A 26,805-nucleotide genomic window follows, 5' to 3' on the forward strand; every position below is an offset into this window, starting at 1 on the left:
GCTGTGATGGGATTGGATACCTTCTGGATCCTGATGTTACAAAAGTGCTTAGGTTCCAGAGCAGGGTCCGTCCATACGTGAACACATGCCCGTTAAAATCGACCTGTCCCAACTCTGTTGGACAGAGACTCAGACTCTTTCTATTGAAATATTTTTTCAATGGATGGGTGCGTGAGTGTTTGTTAGTTTATTAAATTCTTTGCCCCGGAGCTAGTCTTCTTGCATTGGAATACAAGTTGCCTGATTTAGAATGAATAAAAAATGTAATTATTATTGTTCTATTTCTAGTCATTGTTGTTTCAGCAGACCACAGAGAAGTAGTACAGTTGTAAAACAATGAGTGAGTGTTCTGAACCTGCCAGTTTCCAGGTCAGACCAGTGACCGTGCCTGGCAGTGTGTCGGCTTATGCCCTGTGCTAAATAGCTTAAGCACAATAGATTTACAATAATGACCCATTCCCTTTTTAGCTGCTTAGCCAATGTACCTCAGTTTACCTTTCCATCTGTATCTAATATCTATTGTTTCCGAATCTAGAATCCCACCCAGGGCACATTAGACACACACTCACACACAGACACTTCTTAGCACTAGATGCTAGGTTAATGTACTGTGGATAAAATAATAAAAAAAGCTCCAGTCTTGTACCATCAGACCCCTCCTCTCCTATGAGGGGCCCTTTCAGCTCAGCGACCCTCTCGGGCATGACAAGAGAAAGGCGTTTAGTGGGGTCCCTCTTTGGTGTGAGGCTGTAGCCGTAATATTTCCGCAGGCCTCAATCGGCTCTGTCATTAATGGCCCTAAAGATGCAGACAGAAACACTATGTCTAGAGGACCTGTGAGTGTGTGTGTGTGTGTGTGTCTGTGCGTGTTTGTGTATGTGTGCCTTTGTGTGTGTTTGTATGTGTGATTGTGCATATTTCAGTGTGTGTGTGCTAGTTCAACCTAGAGTTGGGGCTAAGCCTTTGTACCGGACCCCCCCTGTATGGCTCCACCATAGGGTGTTCCCAAGCAGCCAATCAGAGTGCAAATCCCCCCCTCCCCCCCACCTCACTGGCCAATGAGAAATGCCAAGTTGAAAGATAAGTTCACCCAAGAAAGGGGTTGGGAAGGGGGGTAGAAAGTGAAAAAGTGCTCCTTTTTTTTACCCTTTTAATTAATTCTCCTCACTTTCATCCGCAGTACAGGGAATGCTGCTTAGCTCTTAGACCGGTGGTCCAATAACTCTCATGGTGGGCTCAGGATTATACAGCTAGGTGGATGTTGGTCATGAGTTTCTATGGGTGCCAGGTCTGTGGAGCGTGTGTGGGCATAGGACATAGGCCAGCCATAACTAGTATACAATGTTGGGGAGGATGTCCCATGTCTCATTTCCACTTCTAATGACTCCATGGGAACAACAGATCATGTGCTGCTTCTCAGAACAAAGAGTTCTAGAGGCAAGAATGGGTCCAAAAGCACTGTGTGTGTGTGTGTGTGTGTGTGTGTGTGTGTGTGTGTGTGTGTGTGTGTGTGCATCAGTCCATCACTTTCCTTCACCCATTCACCCATGCATTGTTCCATCCATCCGACTTCTCTGTCCTGATCTTCACACTTCACACATCTTCACATCTCCACAAGGAGCCCCTCCTCCTTTGGTCATCTCTCCCCAGGTTTCTGATTGGTCCTTTTGCAGGGTCATTGAGTTTGCCGAACCCCCCTCCCCAAAAAGGAAGAGGGAAGGGAGGGGTCTGTGGTTAGGGCTTATGGGAGGGGTGTGGCTCTGCCTACTTATGTCTCGATCGCTACAACTTCCAACTATGATGGGGGGGTTGCAGCCCTCCTTCTCCTTCATACCGCTAGACCCTGACCTGTAGCCCCGGACACCTGGGGGGTTAGGCTGAGCAACACGGGCAGCAGGGAACTCTGTCCATGGCGCAGGTCGTCCCAGTGACCCTGTCCCATTGTTCCCATTGGCTGTGGCTCTATGAGATCAGGCGGACTGGTGTTTGAACCAGGTTCAGATGTGGTGTAATGGAGGCCCCACATAGTCTCATTAAAGAACAACACTGAGAATCCTCCAGGACTCAACACCAGATTACTATGACAAATTATTGAATGTAATATACACACTATCCAATAAACTCCAATATGAAATACATAAAGCTCAGGATCTTTTATTATGCGTGTACATCAAGTCAGGATACACACATTTTAGTTGATTAACTTCAGAGGAAACTTTCAAACATCAGCGTCAGGTTATGGTTATCCTAGATCAATGCTGCCATCTTATGTTTGCTCCGTAGTACTGCACACAAGTGAATACACCAACATTTGGAACCCATTCATTTACTGATACCCTTTCAAGTTAATGACATTGTTGGCCACTTGTTCTCTGGAGAACCCTTTCACCCTTAAGGTGCTGGCAATACCTATGTAACCAAAATGCAATCTAGTGGTTTCTGTTGTGTCCCCACTGACATCAGGACAACTGAGTCACCTTCCGCTGCTTTTAGTAGGGTGAGTATAGATATACTGTATGTATATCTATATATGCTGCAGATTCCTGGTGTACAACACTCGTTCCTCCCCCAAAAGGTCCCCCAGGTTTGGTCCAGCCTAATCCTGCTTCTAGACTACTGTGACTCCCTACAGTCCGCCTGTATGTGCCATTCGTCCTCTGCAGCTCATCCAGAATACGGCAGCCAGACTGGTCTTCAACCAACACAGGTTCTCCCACTCTACACCTCTCCTCCGCAGCCTTCCCTGGCTACCGGTGGCTGCTTGAATCTGATTCATGTCGCTAGTTTTTTGCCTGGCGTGCTGTGAAGGGCTCCGGACCATACTTGATCTGCCATCTTACCACATCGTCAAACTATACGCCCCAGCCCACTTGCTACTTCTTCACTGCGTGCAGAACAGCCGCCACTCAACAATATCTGGATTGTTTGTTGGCCTGGCTCTAACATGGGGGAACGAGCTCCCCACTGACCTCAGGACAGCTGAAACTAATCTGTTTCGACTGCAACTTGGCCAATGAAAAATATGAAATATTAAAGAATGCAATAAAATATGTATATTAAAGAATACAATAAAATATTTTCTCTATCTCTTGTTTCTATAATGTAGCAATTGTAGAAGTTTGCTTATGTGATTCATTTTACATGATTGTTGCACTTATTGTGTTGTATCGTCATGGTTGAATGCACTTATTGTAAATCGATCGGGACAAAAGCGTCAGCTAAATAAAAGTAATGTAATGTTATTGTCTGGCCTACCTACTGGACCAGGTTGGAGTTCTGTTCTACACAGCAGTACAGGACTGCCTATACTTCCTGAGGAAACTTAAGAAGGTTTGCATGTCTGTAAAACTCTCACTCATTCAGAATTCTAAAACCATCAACAGAATCCTTTGCCTGTATCACTGCCTGGCTCTTCTGGTCCACCATGAGAGCATCCTCTCTGCCTGTCTTACCGCCTGGTTCTTCTTTGTTCCACCATGAGAGTATCCTCTCTGGCTGTCTTACTGCCTGGTTATTCTTTGTCCCACCATGAGAGCATCCTCTCAGACTGTCTTACCGCCTGGCTCTTCTGGTCCATCATGAGAGAATCCTCTCTGGCTGTCTTACCGCCTCGTTTTTATGTAGGTCCACCATGAGAGCATCCTGTCAGGCTGTCTTACTGCCTGGTTCTTCTGTAGGTCCACCATGAGAGCATCCTGTCAGGCTGTCTTACTGCCTGGTTTCTTCTGTAGTCCACCATGAGAGCATCCTCTCTGGCTGTCTTACTACCTGCTTCTTCTGTAGTCCACCATGATAGCACCCTCTCTGTCTTTCTTACTGCCTTCTACGCAGCTGCTGCACTGCAGACAAAAAGGCCCTTCAAAGGGTGGTGAAGTGTATATGTTAAGCATCATCGGCAGCCACCTCCCCGTCGTGTAATCATCTGGCACACGATGCCTGAGCACAGACACCCAAGCTATTGTCTGTACAGGCTGCTACCGTCTGGTAGACGTTAATTGAGCAGGCGGTCATGGACAACCAGACTGACAAACTGTTTTTTTCTCCTAGCCATCAGGTTTCTCAACCAGCCATATTACAGTTTTTTTTAGATTGTATGCACACAAAAAATGGAACTCTTCTCACAATTCTGAAAACTTGAAGCTCATGTATCAACTACAAGACTCCAGACTGCTAAACTCTAAGCACAATTCCAATGTTTTCACATATATAGAAATTCTAAATCACATTTTTGCAAAACTCTAAGAACAAATCTTGCAATTTAGCACACTAGGTTCACCTGGGAAACACTGGCCTTCAAAACGCCACACCCAATTATCAATTGGTCACCTGTTCAAACTCAACTGGCAAAACACTTCAATCATGTGTGAGAGTATGAAAGAGGCCTCATTTGAGCTCTACTGTGTCTACTGTGGAGGTGGGATGCAGACTGATTTACATGTATATCTGTTTCACTGCATATATATTCTTATTTCAATGTTTTTTACAGTCAGTTCAGCTGAACATTTTACTGTATTACAGTAACAAATAAATGTGTGCTTACCCTTTTGTACTTGTGCACTGATTTCATCATAACATCCCCCGAAAGACAGTAACCATTTTCTTAGTGTAGTGTTTTTTATTTTAGTTATCAGTGCAATTATTGTACTGTGAGTTTTGCAAAAATAGGTAGCATTGGTGCATTATCAGAACTCCAACAATGTTGCAGTATATGTACAGTATGACTCTGGGAAGCTGTGATTGTGAGTTTAGCCAATTGGAGCTCATTGGATAGAAAAATATAGAATAGATTAGAATATAATATAATATATATATATTCTTTATTGTCATTGCACAGGAAATATGTATTGTATCCTATTCTGATATGATTGTGTCAATGCAATATTTATATGATATATTCACAGTATTGTATTACAATATGGCAACATATTGTAATATGTTGTACATATGTATACAGTATGTACCACACAATTGCACACTAAAAAAGTAAGCTATTTTTAAAAATTGTATGCATTTCAACATTGCCTCATGAAGCCAAAACATATGTAAACAGTATTTTGATGGAAGTGTTTTAAATGTATCACACCAGTAATTTGCTCTCTAAGAGATATTCATATGAAAGCTGCGTTTATGGTTTTCGTGAAAATAAATGGTTTTGGGTGAAAGTGTTTCATTTTTAAAGTGATTTGTGGAGTTTTGACAAAATGGTTAACTCTTATCTCTTAAATTGGTTATCTCCATATTCATTGGCACGCCTATATTTTACTTGATAATAGTTCATTCTTAATCACATTCCTCATCCTTACATTCTCTAGAACGGCTGTGTCATGCCATTTTCTTTGCTATTTTCTTGTCCTTAATGACGACTTGTTGTGTGATGGAACTGTTCCGAATGATCCTGTGTGTGAATTTGATAAATAGACAATACACATCAAATAATCAGAGATATAAATCAATAAAATGTATATAAATTGACAGTTTCTCTCAAACTAAGTGAAACTTGTTCTATTTCAACCCAAGGGAGGATAGAGGAGAAGAGTGGATAAGAGAGGAGGTCGGAGGAGAGAGGGGAGGAGAGGAATAGAGCGAGAGGAGAAGAGGGGAGGAGAGGAGACGAGAGGGGAGGATAATAGACGAGAAAAGAGGAGAGACGCGGAGAGGAGATGGGAGGAAAGGAGAGGGGAGAAGAGGAAAGGAGAGGAGGAGAGGTGAGGGTGAGAGGAGAGGAGAGAAGAGGAAGTCGACTGAGTAGTTTGGTTGGAAGCGGAGTAGCCTCACATCCGCCGACTCCTGGCAGGTGATGAGGCTGGTGGATGGCGGTGTGAGCTGCCTGCTTCCACATCCAATCATATCAATCGAGTGACAAACCAATCACTCGTTAGGCGTATGTCTGGACTTAGATATTGTCCATTATTCGACTAAGGATCACCGTATTTTAACGGTGCACGTTGATTCGTTTTACATCATTGCGATTTGTCTTTTATGTTGTGTATGTCCGTCAGAGCCCCTAAACCGCCGCCGCATCAGCAACACTTCAGAACCCACCAGCTCTCATCAAGACCCACTCCCCGGCGAGCACCAGCTCTGTTCTCACTCACTTCCACCAGCAACAACACCATGTTGCTCCGCGAAGCGATCGAGGCGCTGACTTGAAGCCATCCCCACCCAAAGCCCCCCACCGCCCGCCCCCACCCCCACCCATAACACCACACCCCCACCACCCCCGCCCCCACCCCCTACCACGCATCGAAGCCAGTTGCAACTACGTGGAATAAGCTAAGCTCATGAATGCGTTTTAAGGGAATCCTTCGGAATGGCTGCATGAATGCGGGGGGAATCAGGAGTATTGTCTGCAAGCTGCTGAGACGGAGATGTCGACGGAACGCGAGCGGGCGGCGCTGTGAGTCCGGTCCGAGCAATCGGTGTCCTCATCGCTCCGGGGAGGACAGCAACACTTGTATCGGGATTTGAGATGCGCCGTGAACGGGGACTTATGGTGGCAGATGCTGCAGGGTGGCGCAGTGCCTTGCAGCTGTGATGCAGGGGACGGAGTGATGGTCTCCGTGCAGAGGGCTGATTTCGTTTGGTCCCCGATGGAGAGATGGGTGGAAGCGGCTGTCTCTCAGCGTTGACTTTAGGCCGTCGACAGCAGACTGAATGTCGTTGGTGAGCAGAAGAAGTATTGGTGCAGTTCGCGTACATTTTGGTGAAGAGAGAAAAAACGTTCTTTCTTATTCTTGACTTGTATTGTTGTTGCCCATAAAGTGAACGTCATACATGGCCTACAGCTACTTTTGAATGTGTGGTTTCCTGTGTACAGGCCTAGTGGTATTGACAACTCAAGTTAAGCCTCTTGTTGGGATTGACTCATCCAGGTCCTGATCCGTTAACATAGCTTTCCTCTTTGGCCGACCAATGTTCAATAATACATCCCATCGGAGCTGACCGCATTAGGTTCCATTGTGGGGCCACCATTTTATACCATGACCCACCTCCAGGCCGGCCTGTCCCCAGAGACCCTGGAGAAGGCCAAGGTGGAGCTCAAGGAGAACCCCGACACGTTGCACCAGGACATCCAGGAGGTCCGGGACATGATCATCACCCGCCCGGACATCGGGTTCCTCAGGACAGAAGACGCTTTCATCCTGAGGTTCCTCCGAGCGAGGAAATTCAACCATTTCGAGGCGTTTCGCCTGTTGGCTCAATACTTTGAGTACAGGCAACAGAACTTGGACATGTTCAAGAACCTGAAGCCCACGGACCCGGGCATCAAACAGGCCCTGAAGGATGGCTTCCCCGGCGTGCTGTCCAACCTTGACAAGTACGGCAGGAGGATCCTGCTGCTGTTCGCCGCCAACTGGGACCAGAGCAGGTAACACCATTCACCATGGAGGTTGGACTGGGATCAGAGCAGGTAACACCATTCAGAGGAGGGACTGGGACCAGAGCAGTAACACCATCAAGATGGAGGTGGGGACTGGAGCAGTTACACCATCAACATGGGGTTGGCTTAGCTCAGGAGTTAGAGCAGTTGTCTTGTAACCGAAAGGTTGGTAGTTTGATCCCCAGCTCCTCCTAGCTGAGTGTTGAGGTGTCCCTGAGCAAGACACTTAACCCTAACTGCTCCTGACGAGCTGGCTGTCGCCTTGCATGGTTGACTCTGCCGTCGGTGTGTCAATGTGTGTATTAACCGATGTAAGTCGCTTTGGATAAAAGCGTCTGCTAAATGCCCTAATGTAATTGTAGCATGGAGGGGGGTCATCAGAGCAGGTCACACCACTCAGCGTGCACTGGGATCAGAGCATGTAACACCATTCAACATGCAGGTGACATCACAGAGCAGGTAACACCATTCACCATGGAGGTGGGGATGTCGGCCTTCTGCTCTGTGTTGCGGAGCAGGAGGTCCGGAGCTGTCCTTTCAGCACCACACTCTCCTCTCGGTAGCAGTACCCGTACTAATAGTCCACTCTCTTGTCCCTCTCTTTAGGTACACGTTTGTGGACATACTGAGAGCTATCCTGCTGTCGTTAGAAACAATGATCGAAGACCCAGAGCTACAGGTCAACGGCTTCATCCTCATCATCGACTGGAGCAACTTCACCTTCAAGCAGGCCTCCAGGCTCACGCCCAGCATGCTGCGGCTGGCCATTGAGGGCCTGCAGGTAGGCAGCACGTATGCTGTTCTATACGTATCTGTGAAAATAACCAAACGGCTCCACAGACTGTGGACAAAGACAAGTCTGAGTCAACACATTTAATATGCCAGCATTTCCATATTTATAAAATAAGGTATACTAATCCTAATCTAAATACAGGAACAAAAACACATTCTAAACACATAGTATGTACCCAAATAAACTAAAAAACTAAATTTGAATGTGGACTCCCATGATGAAACTGACTTTTATAGCTGAAGGATCAGGTTAGAGAAATGAATGGTATGGTATATTTACTTTTATTATTGGTCAAAATAATTTCCTCCATTAATGGAGAATTGCAGAGATCAAGTCTAATCAGTCCTAATACTGCTAATCACATGGAATGAAGTTTGATAAGTTAACAATAAACATCCTTTCAAAGGATCTGACATTTGATTCAATCGGATGCGTGACAACAGCCACGTAAGGATCACTCAGCCCGTAAAGGACCGGTCAGTAAAGCACTGTGCAGAATCAGTGAGTGGGTCAAAGGGCAGCAGAGCAGTGACGTCTCCATTAAGATTAGACACTGCTGGCTGTTAAATACTTTGTTTTTCCAAGTACATGATGCAGAAAATAAGATATACAATAATATAATATAATATAATATATATGTATAATAAATAAAGTAATACAATTACTCTTAGCAGTTGACAATGTGTTTTATACAATGAATTTGAAGTCAAACCAATTCATATAGATAATAGAGGACAACGTTTCACTGACCAAGACAAGCATGTACATACAATTAATGGATGGATGGATGATGGATGGATGGATGGATGGATGGATGGATGGATGGATGGATGGATGGATGGATGGATGGATGGATGATGGATGGATGGATGGATGGATGGATGGATGGATGGATGGATGGATGGATGGATGGATGGATGGATGGATGGATGGATGGATGGATGGATGGAGCAGCGGGACCACTTGGAGTCTGACGCCTCGTGCCCACTGCACCGTCAGTCAACGGACGTGGGAAGGCGTGGCTGACGGATGGGGGAGTAGTCTTTGCAGAGGCATCCGTCAGCCAATCAAATCGCTTCGCCGGGTTCTTCCCGCTTCTTCCTGCTTGTTGCGAGGCAAGATGACCCGCTTTCCCGCTTTCCAGTATCGTCAGAGCCCGAGTCGCGTCACAGTGCTTAAATTTGCATACGCGATCTGATTGGATGACGGAACCGTCGCTGCCGAAAAAGTGGCGAACGCTCCAACTGAACGGACGGATCCACAATGCATTGCGCGTCCGTCCCCATTCAAAGTCAATGGGCAACGGACAACTGACGGAGGTAGTGGGCACGGGGCGTGAGGCCGAAACGGGTCCCCTAATCGAACTAAGTGGTGCAGTTAGTGGGCCCCATGTCTGGAGGTCTTCCTGAGCCTCCAGAGCAGCGGGACCACTTGGAGTCTGAGGCCGAAACGGGTTCCCTAATCGGACTAAGGGGTGCAGGTAGTGGGCCCCATGTCTGGAGGTCGCGCCGGCCGAGGTGGGATCCCGGCCCCCCGGGGCTCGGCCGCCTCCGCCCGTTCCTACGGGGAGGTGGAGCTTGAGCGTGTGCGATAGTACCCGAAAGATGGTGATCTATGCCTGGGCAGGATGGATGATACATTGATGGATAGGTGGTAATGATCATGGATGATCATGGATTGATTTAATTGTATGGATAAAGAAGACAAACATTCCAGTTGTTTCAGGTCCCAGAGGCAGTAGAGCATCAATTATATCCCCCAAAGCACTCAGCAACAGAAAAACTCAGAACCCTTCACATGAAAATAGCAGAACACTCCGGCCCCTGTCCTATCTTCTTTTACCCAACCCTGCCCTCTTAAACCCCCTGGGCTCTGGATTTGAAGCTAGTGTTAAAAACAGCTCTGAGCTGTGCCGCATTTGTGGCCCCCTTGATTAGCCCTGTGTGGTGATGAGCATGCTGAGGGCCAGGCTGTGCCTGGCTACATGGGAGCCCAGGGAGTCAGGGACCGCCCACGAGGCTGTTTCACATGTTGTTGAGTTTAGGTATTCAGGCAGTTTCAGCTTCTTTGGGCCTCAGGCCCTGTTTAGACGACGACACTTCCAAGTGAAGACGACAAAAATATTTGATCAGATGTGCCTTTCGTTTCGACGGCAACAGCGTTTTCGGGGCTTAAAAACGCGAAGAAGTGAAACCATCCTCCAGAGTGGAAATCCTAAAAACGCTCCACCGTACCATTTCCGTCTAAAGGGTTAACAACGCAAAAGTGTGCTCTGATCTGCTCACGTAAATTCACATCGCGCACAGGCAAACAACGACAAACATTTCGGATTATTTCCATCAGTCGGACATTCAAGAGTGGAGCTTCCACGGGGACGGGGCCCCAGTAGTGTCTGGTAGAGGCTCCACTCTGTGGGGACGGGGCCCCAATAGTGTCTGGTAGAGGCTCCACTCTGTTGGGACGGGGCCCCAGTAGTGTCTGGTAGAGGCTCCACTCTGTTGGGACGGGGCCCCAGTAGTGTCTGGTAGAGGCTCCACTCTGTGCGGACGGGGCCCCAGTAGTGTCTGGTGGAGGCTCCACTCTGTGGGGACGGGGCCCCACTAGTGTCTGTTGGAGACGGCTCCGCTCTTGGGCCTTTCACACCGTCCAAACTAGCCCGTTCCGGGCTAGTTTGGAGCTAGAGCCAGTGTTTTGGTTTCACATCGCCAGAGAACCGGCTCCGGCCTTTAAAAACCGGTTCAACTCCAGCCCCAGATTTGAGCTGGACTAGAACGAGAACTGCCTTTACGACAGGGGCAGGGGGTGGGGTTATCCTTACTAGGGATGGGCATGATTAATCGACGATCGACTAATTGATCATTACGAATTTCGTCGATTACGTAAATTTTTCATCGATTAAACTAATGCAGTGTGCAATTAAACATTTTACCACACAGGGGCAATATTTAAATTTGCGGCTCCTCCCCCGCAATAAACATCCTGCTTTGAACGGTGAAGCTCTAAAAACTATAAAAACTACAAAATTACTATTAATGCAGGCTATGTGGAAAATGCGCCGACTTTGGCTCAGCCTGGCTCCGCCCTCTTCGGCTACGTAGCTAAGATGGCTGCCGTTGAGTACGAAAAGTGTACATCGCCACACACTTCGCGATTTGACCGTTTTCAGTACACTTATTTTCGCCCGATCTGAATCGGAACGCCCTACGTACTCAAACTTAGACTAGTAAGTACGGATAGTATGGATATTGGAACACGGCGATGTAATCATGAAGCGGACGAGGCCACGGCGAAGTCTGGTGTTGGACCATTATGATTTAAAAAATGAATTCTTGGGGAGCACTATAGGCCTACCACTCAAGGTGAGGTTAGCATCGAAGCAGAAATAAAGAACTTTCTGGTCCCCTGGATTGTGGAAAGTTGTTTCCCCGCCTCGCCAAGTTAGCACGGAGGTATTTGTGCATCACGGCAACGTCGGTCCCCTCAGAGCGGGTGTTTTTGGCGGCTGGACTGACGGTCACCAGGCTGCGGTCGCGTCCGACCCCAGAGCATGTCAACTCAACATGCTCATCTTTCTGAACAAAAATCCGTAGACTGGTTGGTTAATTTATAACATGATTGTTTTTTTGATATTATTATTGTTATTATTTTGGGAGGAAACTAGGGTTGTGTTTATTTTTAGTTATGTTTATGAGCACCGGCTTCAGCTGCATGCTCCGTTGCTTAGAGCAGAGTAGCGCATAACTATTGAAGGGATCTGGTTTAACTGAGTTGTTCATCTATTAATAAAGATCCCAATGAGGCAAACACGCTGCATTCGTATTTTCATTTCATTTTTAATATAATATTTATTTTCATTTTAATGTAAAATATTAACGATTAATCGACTAATTGATCGTTAATTCTCCCGACGATCGACTAAGACAACTTAATCGAATGCTCATCCCTAATCCATACCTTCATAAAAAGGAAGACCAACGAAGACCGGCATTTTTAAAAACACCGAAGTAAACAATGGACGTGAATAATCAGTGTATGGTTCGTTCTTTGAATATTCAGATTTAAAACAAAATCAGAAAAAACAATTAACAGTCGTTTTTTGGTTTTTCTGATTTGGTTTTGAAACTGAAAAAGGGCAAAAGGAATAAAGAAATAAACTGCATTTTATTTGTGTTTGTGTGTTTTCTGTGTTGGTTTTTTAAACCCGAAACAGAAAAACAAAAATAGATACATTTATGGTTATAGGCTACACCAGAAGGCAGAACGCAGCGAAGAAAAGAGAGCCAACCACCTAATACAGCAATAGACTGTCTAATTATATTTAGCCTTAGTTATGGCCGCATTTGAACCTTATGGTGACACTGGAAAGATAAGACACACGACGCGATCAGTACCGCTCTAAAGCAATCTGGTTCCCCGAAGTGCTCCGTTATGACGGTGAGGAGGTTCTGTGTGGAGCACAACCTTCGCGAAGAAATCTAGTTTCAGATTTAGTTTCAGATCGTCCACTCGCAGACTAAGTCGCCGGCTCCCACGGAAAACAATAAAGCTGGCCATTGTGGAATGCGAGAGACTCGATGGAACGTTTGAAACGTCTTTATATGTTTTTATTTTTTTTAAAACGGCGTGCCCTTTTCCCGGCATTCATTGCGGTTTTATCTAAATATCACACAAACAAAACAAGCAACTGGATTATTCATTTTTCCCGTTTTAATTAAAAAAACAGAAAAATGCAGTTTATTTGTTTATTCCTTTTGCCCTTTTTCCATTTCAAAACCAAATCCAAAAAACCAAAAGACGACTCTGTTAATTGTTTTTTCTGATTTAGTTTTAAATCGGAATATTCAAAGAACGAACCATACACGGATTGAATCGAAGACGAAATTGTTGTTGTTGCGTTTGAAACTGGTGCGAGGGTTCTTCTTCTTATTGTACAGTTCTGGCAAGGCGCAAGGGTTGCTGGGAAACTGGAGACGTATGGCGTTTGCAGTGACGTCATGACGTTGCTCTCGCCGGCTCCATGGCTGGCTCTTGCCGGTGTGAAACCAACTGGTTCATAACTGGGATAAGGCTGGAACCTGTTTTGAACTGGCCCTAGCACCAGCCCGGAACTGGCTCTTGGTTCTTTTTGGTGTGAAAGGCCCAAGAGTGGAGCCTCCACTAGACACTAGTGGGGCCCCGTCCCCACAGAGTGGAGCCTCCACCAGACACTAGTGGGGCCCCGTCCCCACAGAGTGAAGCCTCCACCAGACACTAGTGGGGCCCCGTCCCCACAGAGTGGATCCTCCACCAGACACTACTGGGGCCCCGTCCCCACAGAGTGGAACCTCCACCAGACACTACTGGGGCCCCGTCCCCACAGAGTGGAGCCTCTACCAGACACTACTGGGGCCCCGTCCCCACAGAGTGGAGCCTCTACCAGACACTACTGGGGCCCCGTCCCCACAGAGTGGAGCCTCTACCAGACACTAGTGGGGCCCCGTCCCCACAGAGTGGAGCCTCCACCAGACACTACTGGGGCCCCGTCCCCACAGAGTGGAGCCTCTACCAGACACTACTGGGGCCCCGTCCCCACAGAGTGGAGCCTCTACCAGACACTACTGGGGCCCCGTCCCCACAGAGTGGAGCCTCTACCAGACACTAGTGGGGCCCCGTCCCCACAGAGTGGAGCCTCTACCAGACACTAGGGCTGTCTCTTTTTATTCGAAGTTCGAATATTCGTTCGAAGGTGGGGTGAAAAGTTCGAATTCGAAGTGTAATTCTCCATTCGAACTGTAAAAATGCGCTATAAAGAAGAGAGCGGCGAGTGGCTTTTCCTCAATAAAGCGGCCCTCCTGGATCCCCGCTTCTACCGGTTAGTCCACCATTCCCCTGCACAGAAACATCTCGTGACTGAAAGCCTCTCACCCGAGCTCATTGAAACGGAGACCGACACTGATCGCACACGACAGGGAGAAAAGTCCGCTGCTGCGCTGGGCGCGATGGGCAGCCTGTTTGGGGACTTATGCAGCACGGCTGACAGAAGCAGCTGCAGCGGTAACGGAGAGCTGCGAGACTACTTGTAATTTTCTTTCCGTAAGGAATAAAAAGAGCAGCATGCCGTGTTGGAGGTCGGCCTCAAAGATTGTTCGTTTAGGCTGTGTGTGCCATGGACGACATGCGCTCCGCATATCGCGCTCCGAGCAGTTATTGTTAATGCGTAAAAGACAGCCGCACTTGTGTGTCGGAGCTTCCTCTTGTTGTGTTTACAAATGTGTTATCAAAGATGTGTTTTTATCCTGCTGTTATGAATTCAGTAGGTATACGTGATTTCCACAAGAAATAAAAAGAAACACGACAACAGTTGTTGTCGTGTTTTTTTTTTTTTTTTTTTTAATAGTTCTATGGGGGGGGGGGGGGGGGGGTCGAATTTATTCGAATGTATTCGAATTAATTATGGACATTCGAAATTCGTTCGAATTTCATTTTTGGAAAAAGTGACAGCCCTACCAGACACTAGTGGGGCCCCGTCCCCACAGAGTGGAGCCTCTACCAGACACTAGTGGGGCCCCGTCCCCACAGAGTGGAGCCTCTACCAGACACTAGTGGGGCCCCGTCCCCACAGAGTGGAGCCTCTACCAGACACTAGTGGGGCCCCGTCCCCACAGAGTGGAGCCTCTACCAGACACTAGTGGGGCCCCGTCCCCACAGAGTGGAGCCTCTACCAGACACTAGTGGGGCCCCGTCCCCACAGAGTGGAGCCTCTACCAGACACTAGTGGTGTCTGGGCGACACCAGAGACCTAAAGAGCAATGTTATTTCAGGATGCGGTGAAGGGGAAAGGTTCAGCGTTTGCAGACATTATGTACCAGAGCTCCACTTGGCACAGATGCAGGCGGAGTACTTAGAGAACACTGAGCTCCCCTCCCCATGGGAGGGTCCCTGTCCAGAAAAGACACACGTCTCCAGGCTACACTTTGTATTATATTAAAGAAGACACTTTGCTTCTGTAACTTTTCCACTCCGCCAACTCTGTTTTAGCTTCCTCCTCCATCGGAGAGAGAGCGAGAGGGGCTGTTTAATATGTTATATACAAGTCACACTGCATCTGGCCAGACAGATGTGATAGACTGGAGGACTCTGTCAGTGACTGCTTGACTGATCTGCCTATCATGTTAGATTTGGCCTATGCTTAAACACAAAATGTCTTTATCACCAAGTGCTGTCAAAGCCTCTACCAGTTCACCCCATCATATCAGTGGAAAGGTCGTCTGAAAGGTTATTAGTGCAGATGATTTTATGTAGGTGTTGGGCTACAGGAAAGTTTTGCTGATTTTTGCTGAACTTTATTTATGTGGCTCCTCATCATTGTTAAATGAATATTCAACCGTACTGTTTTTATTAATGTGGGCTGGTCAGTGTGAAGTGGTTATTGAGACTCTGTGAGACTAGTGACAGGGAAAGAGAATACGACTTTTACCATTTTTTCCTTTTTTACATACAATTTAGTTTTTGCCAGGTTAACAATACTCAATTAATTAGCTTCCTCACCAATGCAATTATCAGGCTGAGACTTTAATCATATTCATTCTAAATGTCTCAAATGTTACCACAAATCATCACAGATTAATAATCCTTTCCAACAGTTAGTTTTTAGTTTTTACCCCCAAATCTTATGACGTTCAGTTCCTTCTTCGATACTTGTTCTTCACTGAGCCCAATATAATGACCCACTGCAATGGACAAATCAATGAAAAGCCATGGTTTTAATCCCATCTCCCCTCCACCAATACTGTCCTCCCCACACATTGACAGAAGAGTTTTTTAGCACCTGGCATCAACCCCCAGTGTCCAGAGTACGGATCTCTGAGGTCCCATCCTGTCTCCCCTGCACTCTGACCTTCAGCCCATTGAAACGTTCAAAGGATAGTTTATAATAAGTGCTGGGGGGAGGATGTTTAGGTTATAAAGAACAAGGAGCACTGTCTCAGAACTATGGTGATGCCTGAGAAGAATTTTGTAATCAAACCGTTTTATTTGAAATAGACTGAATAACAATGATAAAAGAGGAACTGATATCTGAACAGAATGCTTTTCCCAGAGGAGGATATGTTTTTTCTTTACTTCCAACTGGTTTCTGCAAGAGCGAAGAGAGCAAAAGTGTCTTTGTTCTTGAATCTGTTCGGCTAGAGCACTTGAATACCGTAAGGCCATTTGGTTCAGGATCTTGTCCCTCTCACACCATCTTGTCACCAGGCGAACTGCCACACTTGGCTGTGACTGGAGATACTGTAGCTTGCTGTAACTAAGTAGATCAATTCCACCAATCACGTAACAGCAAAGCTTGAATATTAAAAGTATATTTTAGGTGAGTTCATTGATTGTTCTTTGAGGGGGTGTTTTCAGTCACTTAGCCAGGAGAAATATTTTAAACTGCCCCATGTGACCCTTAAGTGTGAGCAGCACAAATCAAATTAAATCTGATTTTTGCAATTCTGATTCGGGACACTTTCATATGTGGTCCTGAATCTGATACAGGTCTGCAATGTGACCTCAATGTGAACATATATACAGTGTGTCTAGTCAGATTAGAAGCCATTCTGTATATACAAACATGAAAAACAGGTGCAATTCGAGGTAGTCAGAGAATTCCCATCTGCAGTCTTTCTTTTGCATTGATATAGTTCTGCCTCTTTGGAATAGCGTGGTAGCGTCAGGGATATAATAAGAGAGTGTGCCAAATTAAATTCTTGAGATAAATTTTTGTTAAAGTGTAAGAATATATGCATCATCAATAATTAAGGCAATTACCAGGCAAATTAACTGTAGAAATGTCAAAACTGTCAAATAAATGTCAATAGTTTATTTATACAGATATGGGGCTTTCCCTGAGGTTTAATAGTATATTATGTGATAGTTTATTGTTTGTTTATCATTTGTTTAATTTATCATTAGTCAAGGGAGACATTACATAACCCTTTTATCTGCAACAAAGATTTCAATACTCCTTTATGATTTTAACTCCATTGTTGCAACTTGCAAGTGTGTCCCCCTCATGCTATACATGCTCCCTGCAAGGAAGCAATGTGAAGATAAATTCAGATACCTGCTACAGCCACACAACTGAGGACATGTCAAATATGTCTTAATGTGTGCAACATGAATCACACTGTTGATGTATCAACTTTGTTGTTTAAAACAGGACAGTTTTCCCGCCCGGTTCGGAGGGATCCACTTTGTGAACCAGCCGTGGTACATCCACGCCCTGTACACCGTCATACGGCCCTTCCTCAAGGACAAGACCAGGAAGCGGGTGAGGGACACAGGGGGATTATTAATGTACAAACAGGGATAGGACATTCTAGTGGTGACGGTGTTTGACTCCCAGCTGAAAGGGTCTGGGTTGAATCCCCGATGTCCACAGTCAGTAGGCATCTCAGAGTAAGATGACCCCTAACCCCTACCTGCACATTATACACATGTTCTCTAACTCATTGTCAGGCACTTTGGATGAAAGTGTCCCCAAATTAGGATTACTTTTTACTTTCTACATTTTTTGCAATACCACAAATGAAATGCTCGGATTAGTCATTGTTACCTCACGTTAAAATTGACATTGCAACTGTCCCCCCTTTTCCCCCTGCATCCTCGGGGACAGATCTTCATGCATGGCAACAACCTCAACAGCCTCCACCAGCTCATCCACCCTGAGATCCTCCCTTCTGAGCTGGGGGGGATGATGCCGCCCTACGACATGGGCACCTGGGCCCGCGCCCTCCTGGACCACGCCTACGACGAGGAGGCAGACTACTGCCCCGAGTCCTACACACTCTCTGTCCAGGACCTGGAGAAGGACCTGGAGAAAGACCTGTCCCCAAAGACTATGAAGAGGTGGGTGAACCCTCACAACAACGGTGGACACTGTGGATAATGAAAGAGAAATTAGCCGAGGAAGTTTGCAGACTTATTTGCTATATTTATACATTTTATGATAATATGAAGGGTAAAGATTCCTTAAAAACCAATATAATTCATAGCTACAAGCAAACTACTTCACTGGGATGTTGATATTCTTAGCAGATAAGGTTCACACGGCATTTGGGTGAAGCAGATGAACAAAACTGTAAGAAGTCTGGGTTGTATGATTTGTTCTGACCTAAATCCTGATTAAGTCTGGGATTTAGATTAGGTTGCAGGTTCCTCAGCAAATCCAAAATTAAATGTCAAAAGGAATAGGCCCGTTGTGGCGGGGCCTTAATATGGAAAGCCAAGAAGGACACAATCCGGACCTAGATTGGCGCGGTAAAAGTACAAAACCGCACGGAATCCGTACGGATTCCGTACGGATTCCGTACGGTTTTGAATGACTAATAGCCGCGGCTATTAGTCATTCACTCCGGCTATTAGTCATTCACTCCGGCTATTAGTTATTCACTCCGGCTATTAGGTATGCAGAACGAGCCCCTCCCTCTTCTTTGCTTGACCACTAAGTTTGAAGGCTGTCTAACCAATCAGAGCTGCAGTGCCTCGATGTTTCGCTGTAACATAAAGCTGTGTTGTCTTTACTAGTTTCACTACAATGTAATGACCACCATTAGTTGGCGGAAAATACATTTGTGTCTAGTACAGTGATATATTTGTATATGTGAGCCTATATATTGAGATGGCAGTGTGTGAAATACCCGACAATATTCGGGGATGTCCTCATCCCCAGATTGTTCTCGATATGCAGTAGCCAGCTAGGCCATAACATTACACATAACATGAACATGAACTGAATAAATGCCAGGTATATAGCATATCGGAGACGGGCACACAATCAGTGCATTTGCAAATGAGTATGACCGATCTTGTGACATGTGGTCGGAGAGAGTCGTGTGTGTGTGTAGAGCAAGTTGTTGAAGGAAGTGTTTCTACTTGACGTTACAATATTTCATGGATGCAAGCAAGCCAAGACAATCAATCTATATATATAGCCTACATGACAACACACACACACACACACACACACACACACACACACACACACACACACACACGCACACGCACACGCACACGCACACGCACACACACACACACACTTTAAACACACTGGTAAAGCAATAGGAGCCTGCATTGGCTAAAGTTGTTGCGATGCACGTTATTTTATAACAGGGAGGGGCAAAGTTGTGCATTACAATGCAAACACGACAATAATTGGCACAGTTCTTGCGCACTCAGAAGAACATTAACTGAATAAATGCCAGGTATATAGCATATCGGAGACGGGCACACAATCAGTGCATTTGCAAATGAGAGCCTGCAGTATGACCGATCTTGTGATATTATTTAACCATCCATCTACAGCTAATACGATCAGACCGATACATCATTGATCACATATAAGCCCATTACAAGCCCAACATCACCACGGCAGGTGCGCTCTCTCTCGCACATTCACACAATCACTCCAACTTCTCCAACTCCAAGGCAAGACTGTTTCACTAAGAGCACAAACAACCACAACTAAACAGCCTACATATCCAAAACAATGCACAACAATCAGTTCATTGCTCTATCTTCTGTTTTGCGCACATGGCTAATTTGCATCCTCGCACATGACTGTCGGCTCCGCTTGTCAAAAAAATAGAACGTATTTGTGAATAAATGCTTTTCATTCTGAATACTGGACTTGGTGAGCTTAAATAGGCTACATTTAAGTGACCTTTAGTGAGATGGCCTAAAACGGAATACAAATTAATTATTCTAGGACATAGGCTTTCAGGATCAATGTATCCTAATGCACAACTTTGCCCCTCCCTGTTATAAAATAACGCGCATCGCAACAACTTTAGCCAATGCAGGCTCCTATTGCTTTACCAGTGTGTTTAAAGTGTGTGCGCGTGTGTGTGTGTGTGTGTGTGTGTGTTGTCATGTAGGCTATAGATATAGATTGATTGTCTTGGCTTGCTTGCATCCATGAAATATTGTAACGTCAAGTAGAAACACTTCCTTCAACAACTTGCTCCACACACACATACACACACACACACACACACACACACACACACACACACACACACACACACACACACACACACACACACACACACACACACACACACACACACACACACACACACACACGACTCTCTCCGACCACATGTCACAAGATCGGTCATACTGCAGGCTCTCATTTGCAAATGCACTGATTGTGTGCCCGTCTCCGATATGCTATATACCTGGCATTTATTCAGTTCATGTTCATGTTAAGTGTAATGTTATGGCCTAGCTGGCTACTGCATATCGAGAACAATCTGGGGATGAGGACATCGTACGGAATCCGTACGGTTTCCGTACGGATTCCGTGCGGATTCCGTGCGGTTTTGTACTTTTACCGCGCCAATCTAGGTCCGGATTGTGGCCTTCTTGGCTTTCCATACCTTAAGGCCTATAGGTGGTGCTTGTGGCGGGGCCTTAAGGCCTATAGGTGGTGCTTGTGGCGGGGCCTTAAGGCCTATAGGTGGTGCTTGTGGCGGGGCCTTAAGGCCTATAGGTGGTTATTGTGTCAGGGCTTAAGGCCTATAGGTGGTTATTGTGTCAGGGCTTAAGGCCTATAGGTGGTGCTTGTGGCGGGGCCTTAAGGCCTATAGGTGGTGCTTTTGTCAGGGCTTAAGGCCTATAGGTGGTTATTGTGTCAGGGCTTAAAGGGGTAGTTCGGAATTTTGGACATAGGGCCTGATTCCCAAGTGAGCATTGGTATTCTATATCACTGGAGACAGTTTTCAACCCATTTTATTCAGTCCTTCTAGTTGCGGAGTTCTCTCGTGCTAGGCTAGCGCAAGTGAACGGGAAAAGCTAGCCTGCTATTAAAAACAGTCATACCCACTCCACAGTACACCCGAGGTCAATCAATAATAACACCAGACTATAGATTTAAATGTCTGTTTATAGAATAATGTTAGAAATAAAACCAACCTTGCATTGCATTGCATTTTGAGGGAATTGCTGGGTCTCAGCAGCAGTGTTATATTCCTGGTAGTAGGCTACGGCAGCGGCGGACTGATACCTAGGTTACCTAGGTTAGGCTCTAGTTTATTTACCTGCCGCTGTCAATGCTACAAACGCCGAGTACAGTGAACGAAGGAATTAGCGTATTCAATTAAAAAGATATGGCCACGTTTGGAGGGCTTAGCGATGCATCCAAACGTGGCCATATCTTTTTAATTGAATACGCTAACCGGTAACCTAGGTATCAGTCCGCCGCTGCCGTAGCCTACTACCAGGAATATAACACTGCTGCTGAGACCCAGCAATTCCCTCAAAATGCAATGCAATGCAAGGTTGGTTTTATTTCTAACATTATTCTATAAACAGACATTTAAATCTATAGTCTGGTGTTATTATTGATTGACCTCGGGTGTACTGTGGAGTGGGTAAGACTGTTTTTAATAGCAGGCTAGCTTTTCCCGTTCACTTGCGCTAGCCTAGCACGAGAGAACTCCGCAACTAGAAGGACTGAATAAAATGGGTTGAAAACTGTCTCCAGTGATATAGAATACCAATGCTCACTTGGGAATCAGGCCCTATGTCCAAAATTCCGAACTACCCCTTTAAGGCCTATAGGTGGTGCTTGTGGCGGGGCCTTAAGGCCTATAGGTGGTGCTTTTGTCAGGGCTTAAGGCCTATAGGTGGTTATTGTGTCAGGGCTTAAGGCCTAGAGGTGGTGCTTGTGTCAGGGCTTGAGGCCTATAGGTGGTGCTTCTGGCGGAGCCTTAAGGCCTATAGGTGGTGCTTGTGGCGGGGCCTTAAGGCCTATAGGTGGTGCTTGTGTCAGGGCTTAAGGCCTATAGGTGGTGCTTGTGGCGGGGCCTTAAGGCTAATAGGTGGTGCTTATGGCGGGGCCTTAAGGCCTATAGGTGGTGCTTGTGGCGGGGCCTTAAGGCCTGTAGGTGGTGCTTGTGGCGGGGCCTTAAGGCCTATAGGTGGTGCTTGTGGCGGGGCCTTAAGGCCTATAGGTGGTTATTGTGTCAGGGCTTAAGGCCTATAGGTGGTTATTGTGTCAGGGCTTAAGGCCTATAGGTGGTGCTTTTGTCAGGGCTTAAGGCCTATAGGTGGTTATTGTGTCAGGGCTTAAGGCCTATAGGTGGTGCTTGTGGCGGGGCCTTAAGGCCTATAGGTGGTGCTTTTGTCAGGGCTTAAGGCCTATAGGTGGTTATTGTGTCAGGGCTTAAGGCCTATAGGTGGTGCTTGTGGCGGGGCCTTAAGGCCTATAGGTGGTGCTTTTGTCAGGGCTTAAGGCCTATAGGTGGTTATTGTGTCAGGGCTTAAGGCCTATAGGTGGTGCTTGTGGCGGGGCCTTAAGGCCTATAGGTGGTGCTTTTGTCAGGGCTTAAGGCCTATAGGTGGTTATTGTGTCAGGGCTTAAGGCCTATAGGTGGTGCTTGTGGCGGGGCCTTAAGGCCTATAGGAGGTACTTTGTAATGCTTAACCCACAGAAGACGATTCACGATTTGTGTGCCACGATCAACAATTATTTTTCACTTGATCTTTGCAATCAAGATCCAAATGCAATTTTTTTAATTGTGTCTTATAAAATTACATGTGAAATCGTCAGTACGCATTTGTGAAAACTAAAGTGAGTGAATAGTGGAGAATAGCCCCCGAGACCGAAGGTCGAGGGGGCTATTCCCCACTAGCCTGAATAATTGTTTGAATGATCATTTTTGTATATACTACACTTGAACACTCCAAAATTAACAAGATAACACTTCTTGCCGATATTTATTTGTTTTTATTAGCGGTTTATTTGTTTTTATTAGCGTGACAAGACCGATTTTTTTAAGATGAAAACAATATCCCGAGTTTGAGATCTCAATCATTGGATATTGCCCAATATCCTGAGATAGCTAAACAATCAAATTGCGCCATCCTAGGAGGTTCATGTGTAGCATATACTAAAACGCTATACATCATAGATTATTAGGATATAGACACCAATGGTGTGTATGTTTGTACTTGAATCAGGTCTCAGTCGGTGGTGGAAGCGGGGCTCCTGAAGCGTCCAGACAAAGTCACCAGTCAAGAGGACAACATGAAGCCTCTTCTCGCGCTGGACTGAGCCCTATCAAACACACACTTGGAGCCATACACCAGGACACATTCACCATACACTCAAATGCACAACACACCTTCTCATGCACACAAAACACAGACACAAGTTCTAAATGTTTTAGCTGAAGCAGAGCTGTTGAGCAAAATGGATGCATGCTCCCACATGCTCTGGAACACAGACACTTACCCATACTGGGCCATACTGGGACCCTTTCAAAGGACATGGAAAGTAAACGGAGAGCTACTGGGAGCATTTCAACATGGAGTCTGAACGGAGAGCTACTGGGATCCTTTCAACATGGAGTCTGAATGGAGAGCTCCTGGGAGCCTTTAAGAGAGCATGGAGTCTGAACGGAGGCCCGGACGTGTCGTGGTCACACTGAAAGCACCATGCAAGTTTTTCTTACTGGCGCTCTTTTTGCTATTGTCAAGTGCCGATTCCAAGTCAATATGAAATCGGGAACTAATCCTCAGTATTTATAATTTAAGGTATTGCACACACATCAAATTCATGTTCAGTAAATATATCCAGAATGTTGGCTACAATAAATGGGTTAATCGTTAAAGGAGACATATTATGGTGTTATCCGAACATAGTATTTGAGTTCCAGAAAACATGTTTTTGAAGCTGTTTGTTGGAAATAGCTTTTAAGAAAAAAATCTTGCCTACCGCTATTCCTCTCTGTTTCTCCCTTCAGAATGTGCTGTTTCTGGTGTCTGTAGCTTTAATGCATATGAGCTGCTGCCAATTGACCAATGAGCTGTAAGACTGAACCACAGCATGGAGGAGGGATTGTTGCCGTTTGCGGACTCCTGGAGCTTTATATCTATATAATATTATATAATATAATTATAATAATGATATTATGTATGGGTATTTATATAATATTATATCTAATATCACAGCCAAAAGCTATGTGTGCCTCGGATGATATTATGAATCATAAAGACTGTGTCTGAAGTCTGTGGTACTTCCACAACAAGTAAAGGCTCGTAGTAGGGGATAACTCGGCCATGGTTGAGAAGAATTGGGGGAAAGGAACTTTGGCCTTGAAGTCCATGAACCGCGAAATGGAGGAGAAAGGGATGTGCTCCCTTTCTGTGCGGCTTCGGCAGCAGTTCAGCTCCCTGAGTACACCCGCCGGAGCAGCCGGAACGCTTCGGCGGCACTTCAGCTCCCGGAGTACACCGCTGGAGCTGCCGGACTGCCGGAATGCCGCCGAAGCATCGGCGGCTGCCGGATGGCTTCGGCGGCAGTCCGGCGGCAGTCCGGCGGCAGTCCGGCGGCAGTCCGGCGGCAGTCCGGCGGCAGTCCGGCGGGGGTAGCTCGGCGGCAGTCCGGCAGCTCAGCTCCAGGAATACAATTCCTTTCTCCTCCATGTCTCCATGTCTCCTCCTTGTACCTTGTATTCCCGGAACTGGGCTGCCGCCGAGTTCCCACCCGCCGGAGTTGCTCGTCCGCTGGTCCCCCCTTCCTACGTAGGAGGGGGCACCGAAAGGGGCGCTGACCTGCTCGTATGGTAACTGTAGCTGGGTACTTTCAGAAATGCATATCTCACTCAAAAAATCATGTACAGACTTTTTCCAAAGTTTGTATGCGTGTGGGAGCACCAGAGACCCAAAACAACACCCCAAATCCCAAGAAAAGTGTTGTTTTCATAATATGTGAATAATTCTTATGTAGGTATTAAGCAGCGCTGATGAAGCCCAAGCCAGGTTTGTGCTCCGCAGCAAAGCTCTGGATGGCTTTTGGTTTGGATCTGGAGACAAAAGAATCTGAAAACTAGCAAGGCAGACTTTGAGTTGCTCTCCCTTTTGCCCTTTTGTTTTTGAGGTGCAAACTTCACAGGATTCAAAATCTAGAAACATTTCCTTTCTAAAGTTCCAGAAAATGTAGTTCATAATTTGTGGGACGCTTAGCTTAACTATTTCTACACTCAATCGATTTGGTATTGGTCTGAGTGTTATATGTGTTATATTTTGATGCGAATATGAACACACTTTCAAATGCTTATAATGTTAGTGTTTACTTTATTATTATTTTTATTGAGTGGTAGGCTACATTGAGTTTGAGTTGTCATCAGAATATTATGATTCTCTGTTTCAAGTAGGATGCTGAAAACGTGTATATAATAAGTGTTTCACAGGTGTCCATGAGGGTTTCTAGTTTCATTGTGACTAAGTATCGCTAGCTAGCAAAGTCAATGTAGTCGGGCAAGACACAGCGTATAGTATTTTCAAAGATAGATTATTTTTCTTTTAATGCTTGGTATTTCACATAATACCAATAGAGAGTTGGAGTTGGATTTATATTTACAAACTGTATTTACTAACATTGGACACACATATGGCCTCCCACAGAAAGCTGGAGAAAGATGGATGCTATAGGGTCCAAGGCCCTGTGCACTGGGAGGAAGGATGGACACAAAGTTAATGTCTAGTTTCAGAGGTTGAAAGATTGACAAGAACAGACTGACAAGGTTCACAGTCTGCATAAGGCAGAAGGGACATTTTGTGAGATTGTGTTGCTCAAAGTTCAGCCCTACCCAGGGCTAGTGAAAACATTTGGGTTCCCACTGTCAGACCCTGTTGAGCTGGGAAACGGTGGACTGGGAAACGGGATCCATAGAAGCCACAATCTACTCTGCATCAACATATGCTTGCCAGCTCCTTACTGGAAGGAGTGGAATGGCATAGAAGGACTGGGTCCTTCATTTCCACTGTCCAAGTCTGATTCTTGAATTCTGCGCCACAAGAACAGATCAGCAACACAATGTTTTCCTCCAGAAGAAAGGTATTTGGGTATGACAGAATTGTTAGCAACTTAGCAATGAGAGCAATGAATGACATCATGTTCTTCATATCTGCAAGTGTTTTTGTCATTGCAATTTGCAATTGTTTGACATTTTCCTGTTTCTAATAAATCCCTCACACTAACACTTTGTGAAGTTAAAACCCATACAACTATTACTTTACTCTGAAATTGGGTTTGTTTAGGCTGGATCTCCTAACTTTAATTGTTTTGCCTTTTTATCACTTAATTCGACTGAAATATCAGTAATTAGTAATCATCCTCTTGCCTAGTAAATACCATACGTCTCTAAAGTGCAGGTACTAAAGTAACTTCCAGAGTTTTGGATAAGATGTTTACATTAACTAGAAAAAGGAATGGGAAATGAGATTTGCCATGCAGATGTTTAATACATCCCATTGAAAAGTCTCCGTTAGTGAAGTTGACTGAAAAGTTAATCAGTTGCCTTGTTAAGCTCAGTATTAAACAAAATATGAACACATGTATCATTGTTGAAAGTTGCAATTTTATTACAACTGTGCTTTTGTGGGTAATACAACAGTGAACTTTTGCCATGTTTGGGGGCATGATGGAGGAGACATTTGAAATGTCCTTATGTGTATTCTCATCATCTCTCTCTCATAGTCTTCAGCACTAGGAAGGATATAAAATCAGTAAGAGGTTTGTGGATTTTCTTTGGGTCTGCAGACCTGGACCAGACTATCGCATAAAAGGTCACCAGGTGTTTTATTTCTGTTCTCTAGCCCAGGA

At 45.5% G+C, this 26,805-nt stretch overlaps 1 protein-coding gene across 1 annotated transcript; it reads left to right on the plus strand.

The window, feature by feature from the left end:
• Positions 1 to 6,915: 6,915 nt before the first annotated feature.
• On the plus strand, positions 6,916 to 23,645 carry clvs2 (clavesin 2). The gene is made up of 5 exons (XM_056581345.1): positions 6,916 to 7,369; positions 7,988 to 8,162; positions 17,353 to 17,463; positions 17,809 to 18,041; positions 23,157 to 23,645. The coding sequence occupies exons 1-5, from the start codon at positions 6,981 to 6,983 to the stop codon at positions 23,248 to 23,250; spliced, it is 1,002 nt and encodes a 333-aa protein (XP_056437320.1). The 5' UTR covers positions 6,916 to 6,980; the 3' UTR covers positions 23,251 to 23,645.
• The last annotated feature ends 3,160 nt before the right edge of the window (positions 23,646 to 26,805 follow it).

Source organism: Gadus chalcogrammus, chromosome 21 (assembly GCF_026213295.1).
Source record: "Gadus chalcogrammus isolate NIFS_2021 chromosome 21, NIFS_Gcha_1.0, whole genome shotgun sequence".
In the NCBI taxonomy this organism is placed as follows: Eukaryota; Metazoa; Chordata; class Actinopteri; order Gadiformes; family Gadidae; genus Gadus; species Gadus chalcogrammus.

Excerpts from the sequence above, each read along its gene's own strand:
- clvs2 (XM_056581345.1), top strand. The coding sequence starts at position 6,981 with ATGACCCACCTCCAGGCCGGCCTGTCCCCAGAGACCCTGGAGAAGGCC. Across the intron at positions 7,370-7,987 it reads GCCAACTGGGACCAGAGCAG|GTACACGTTTGTGGACATAC; the intron begins GTAACACCATTC and ends CCCTCTCTTTAG. Across the intron at positions 8,163-17,352 it reads TGGCCATTGAGGGCCTGCAG|GACAGTTTTCCCGCCCGGTT; the intron begins GTAGGCAGCACG and ends TGTTTAAAACAG.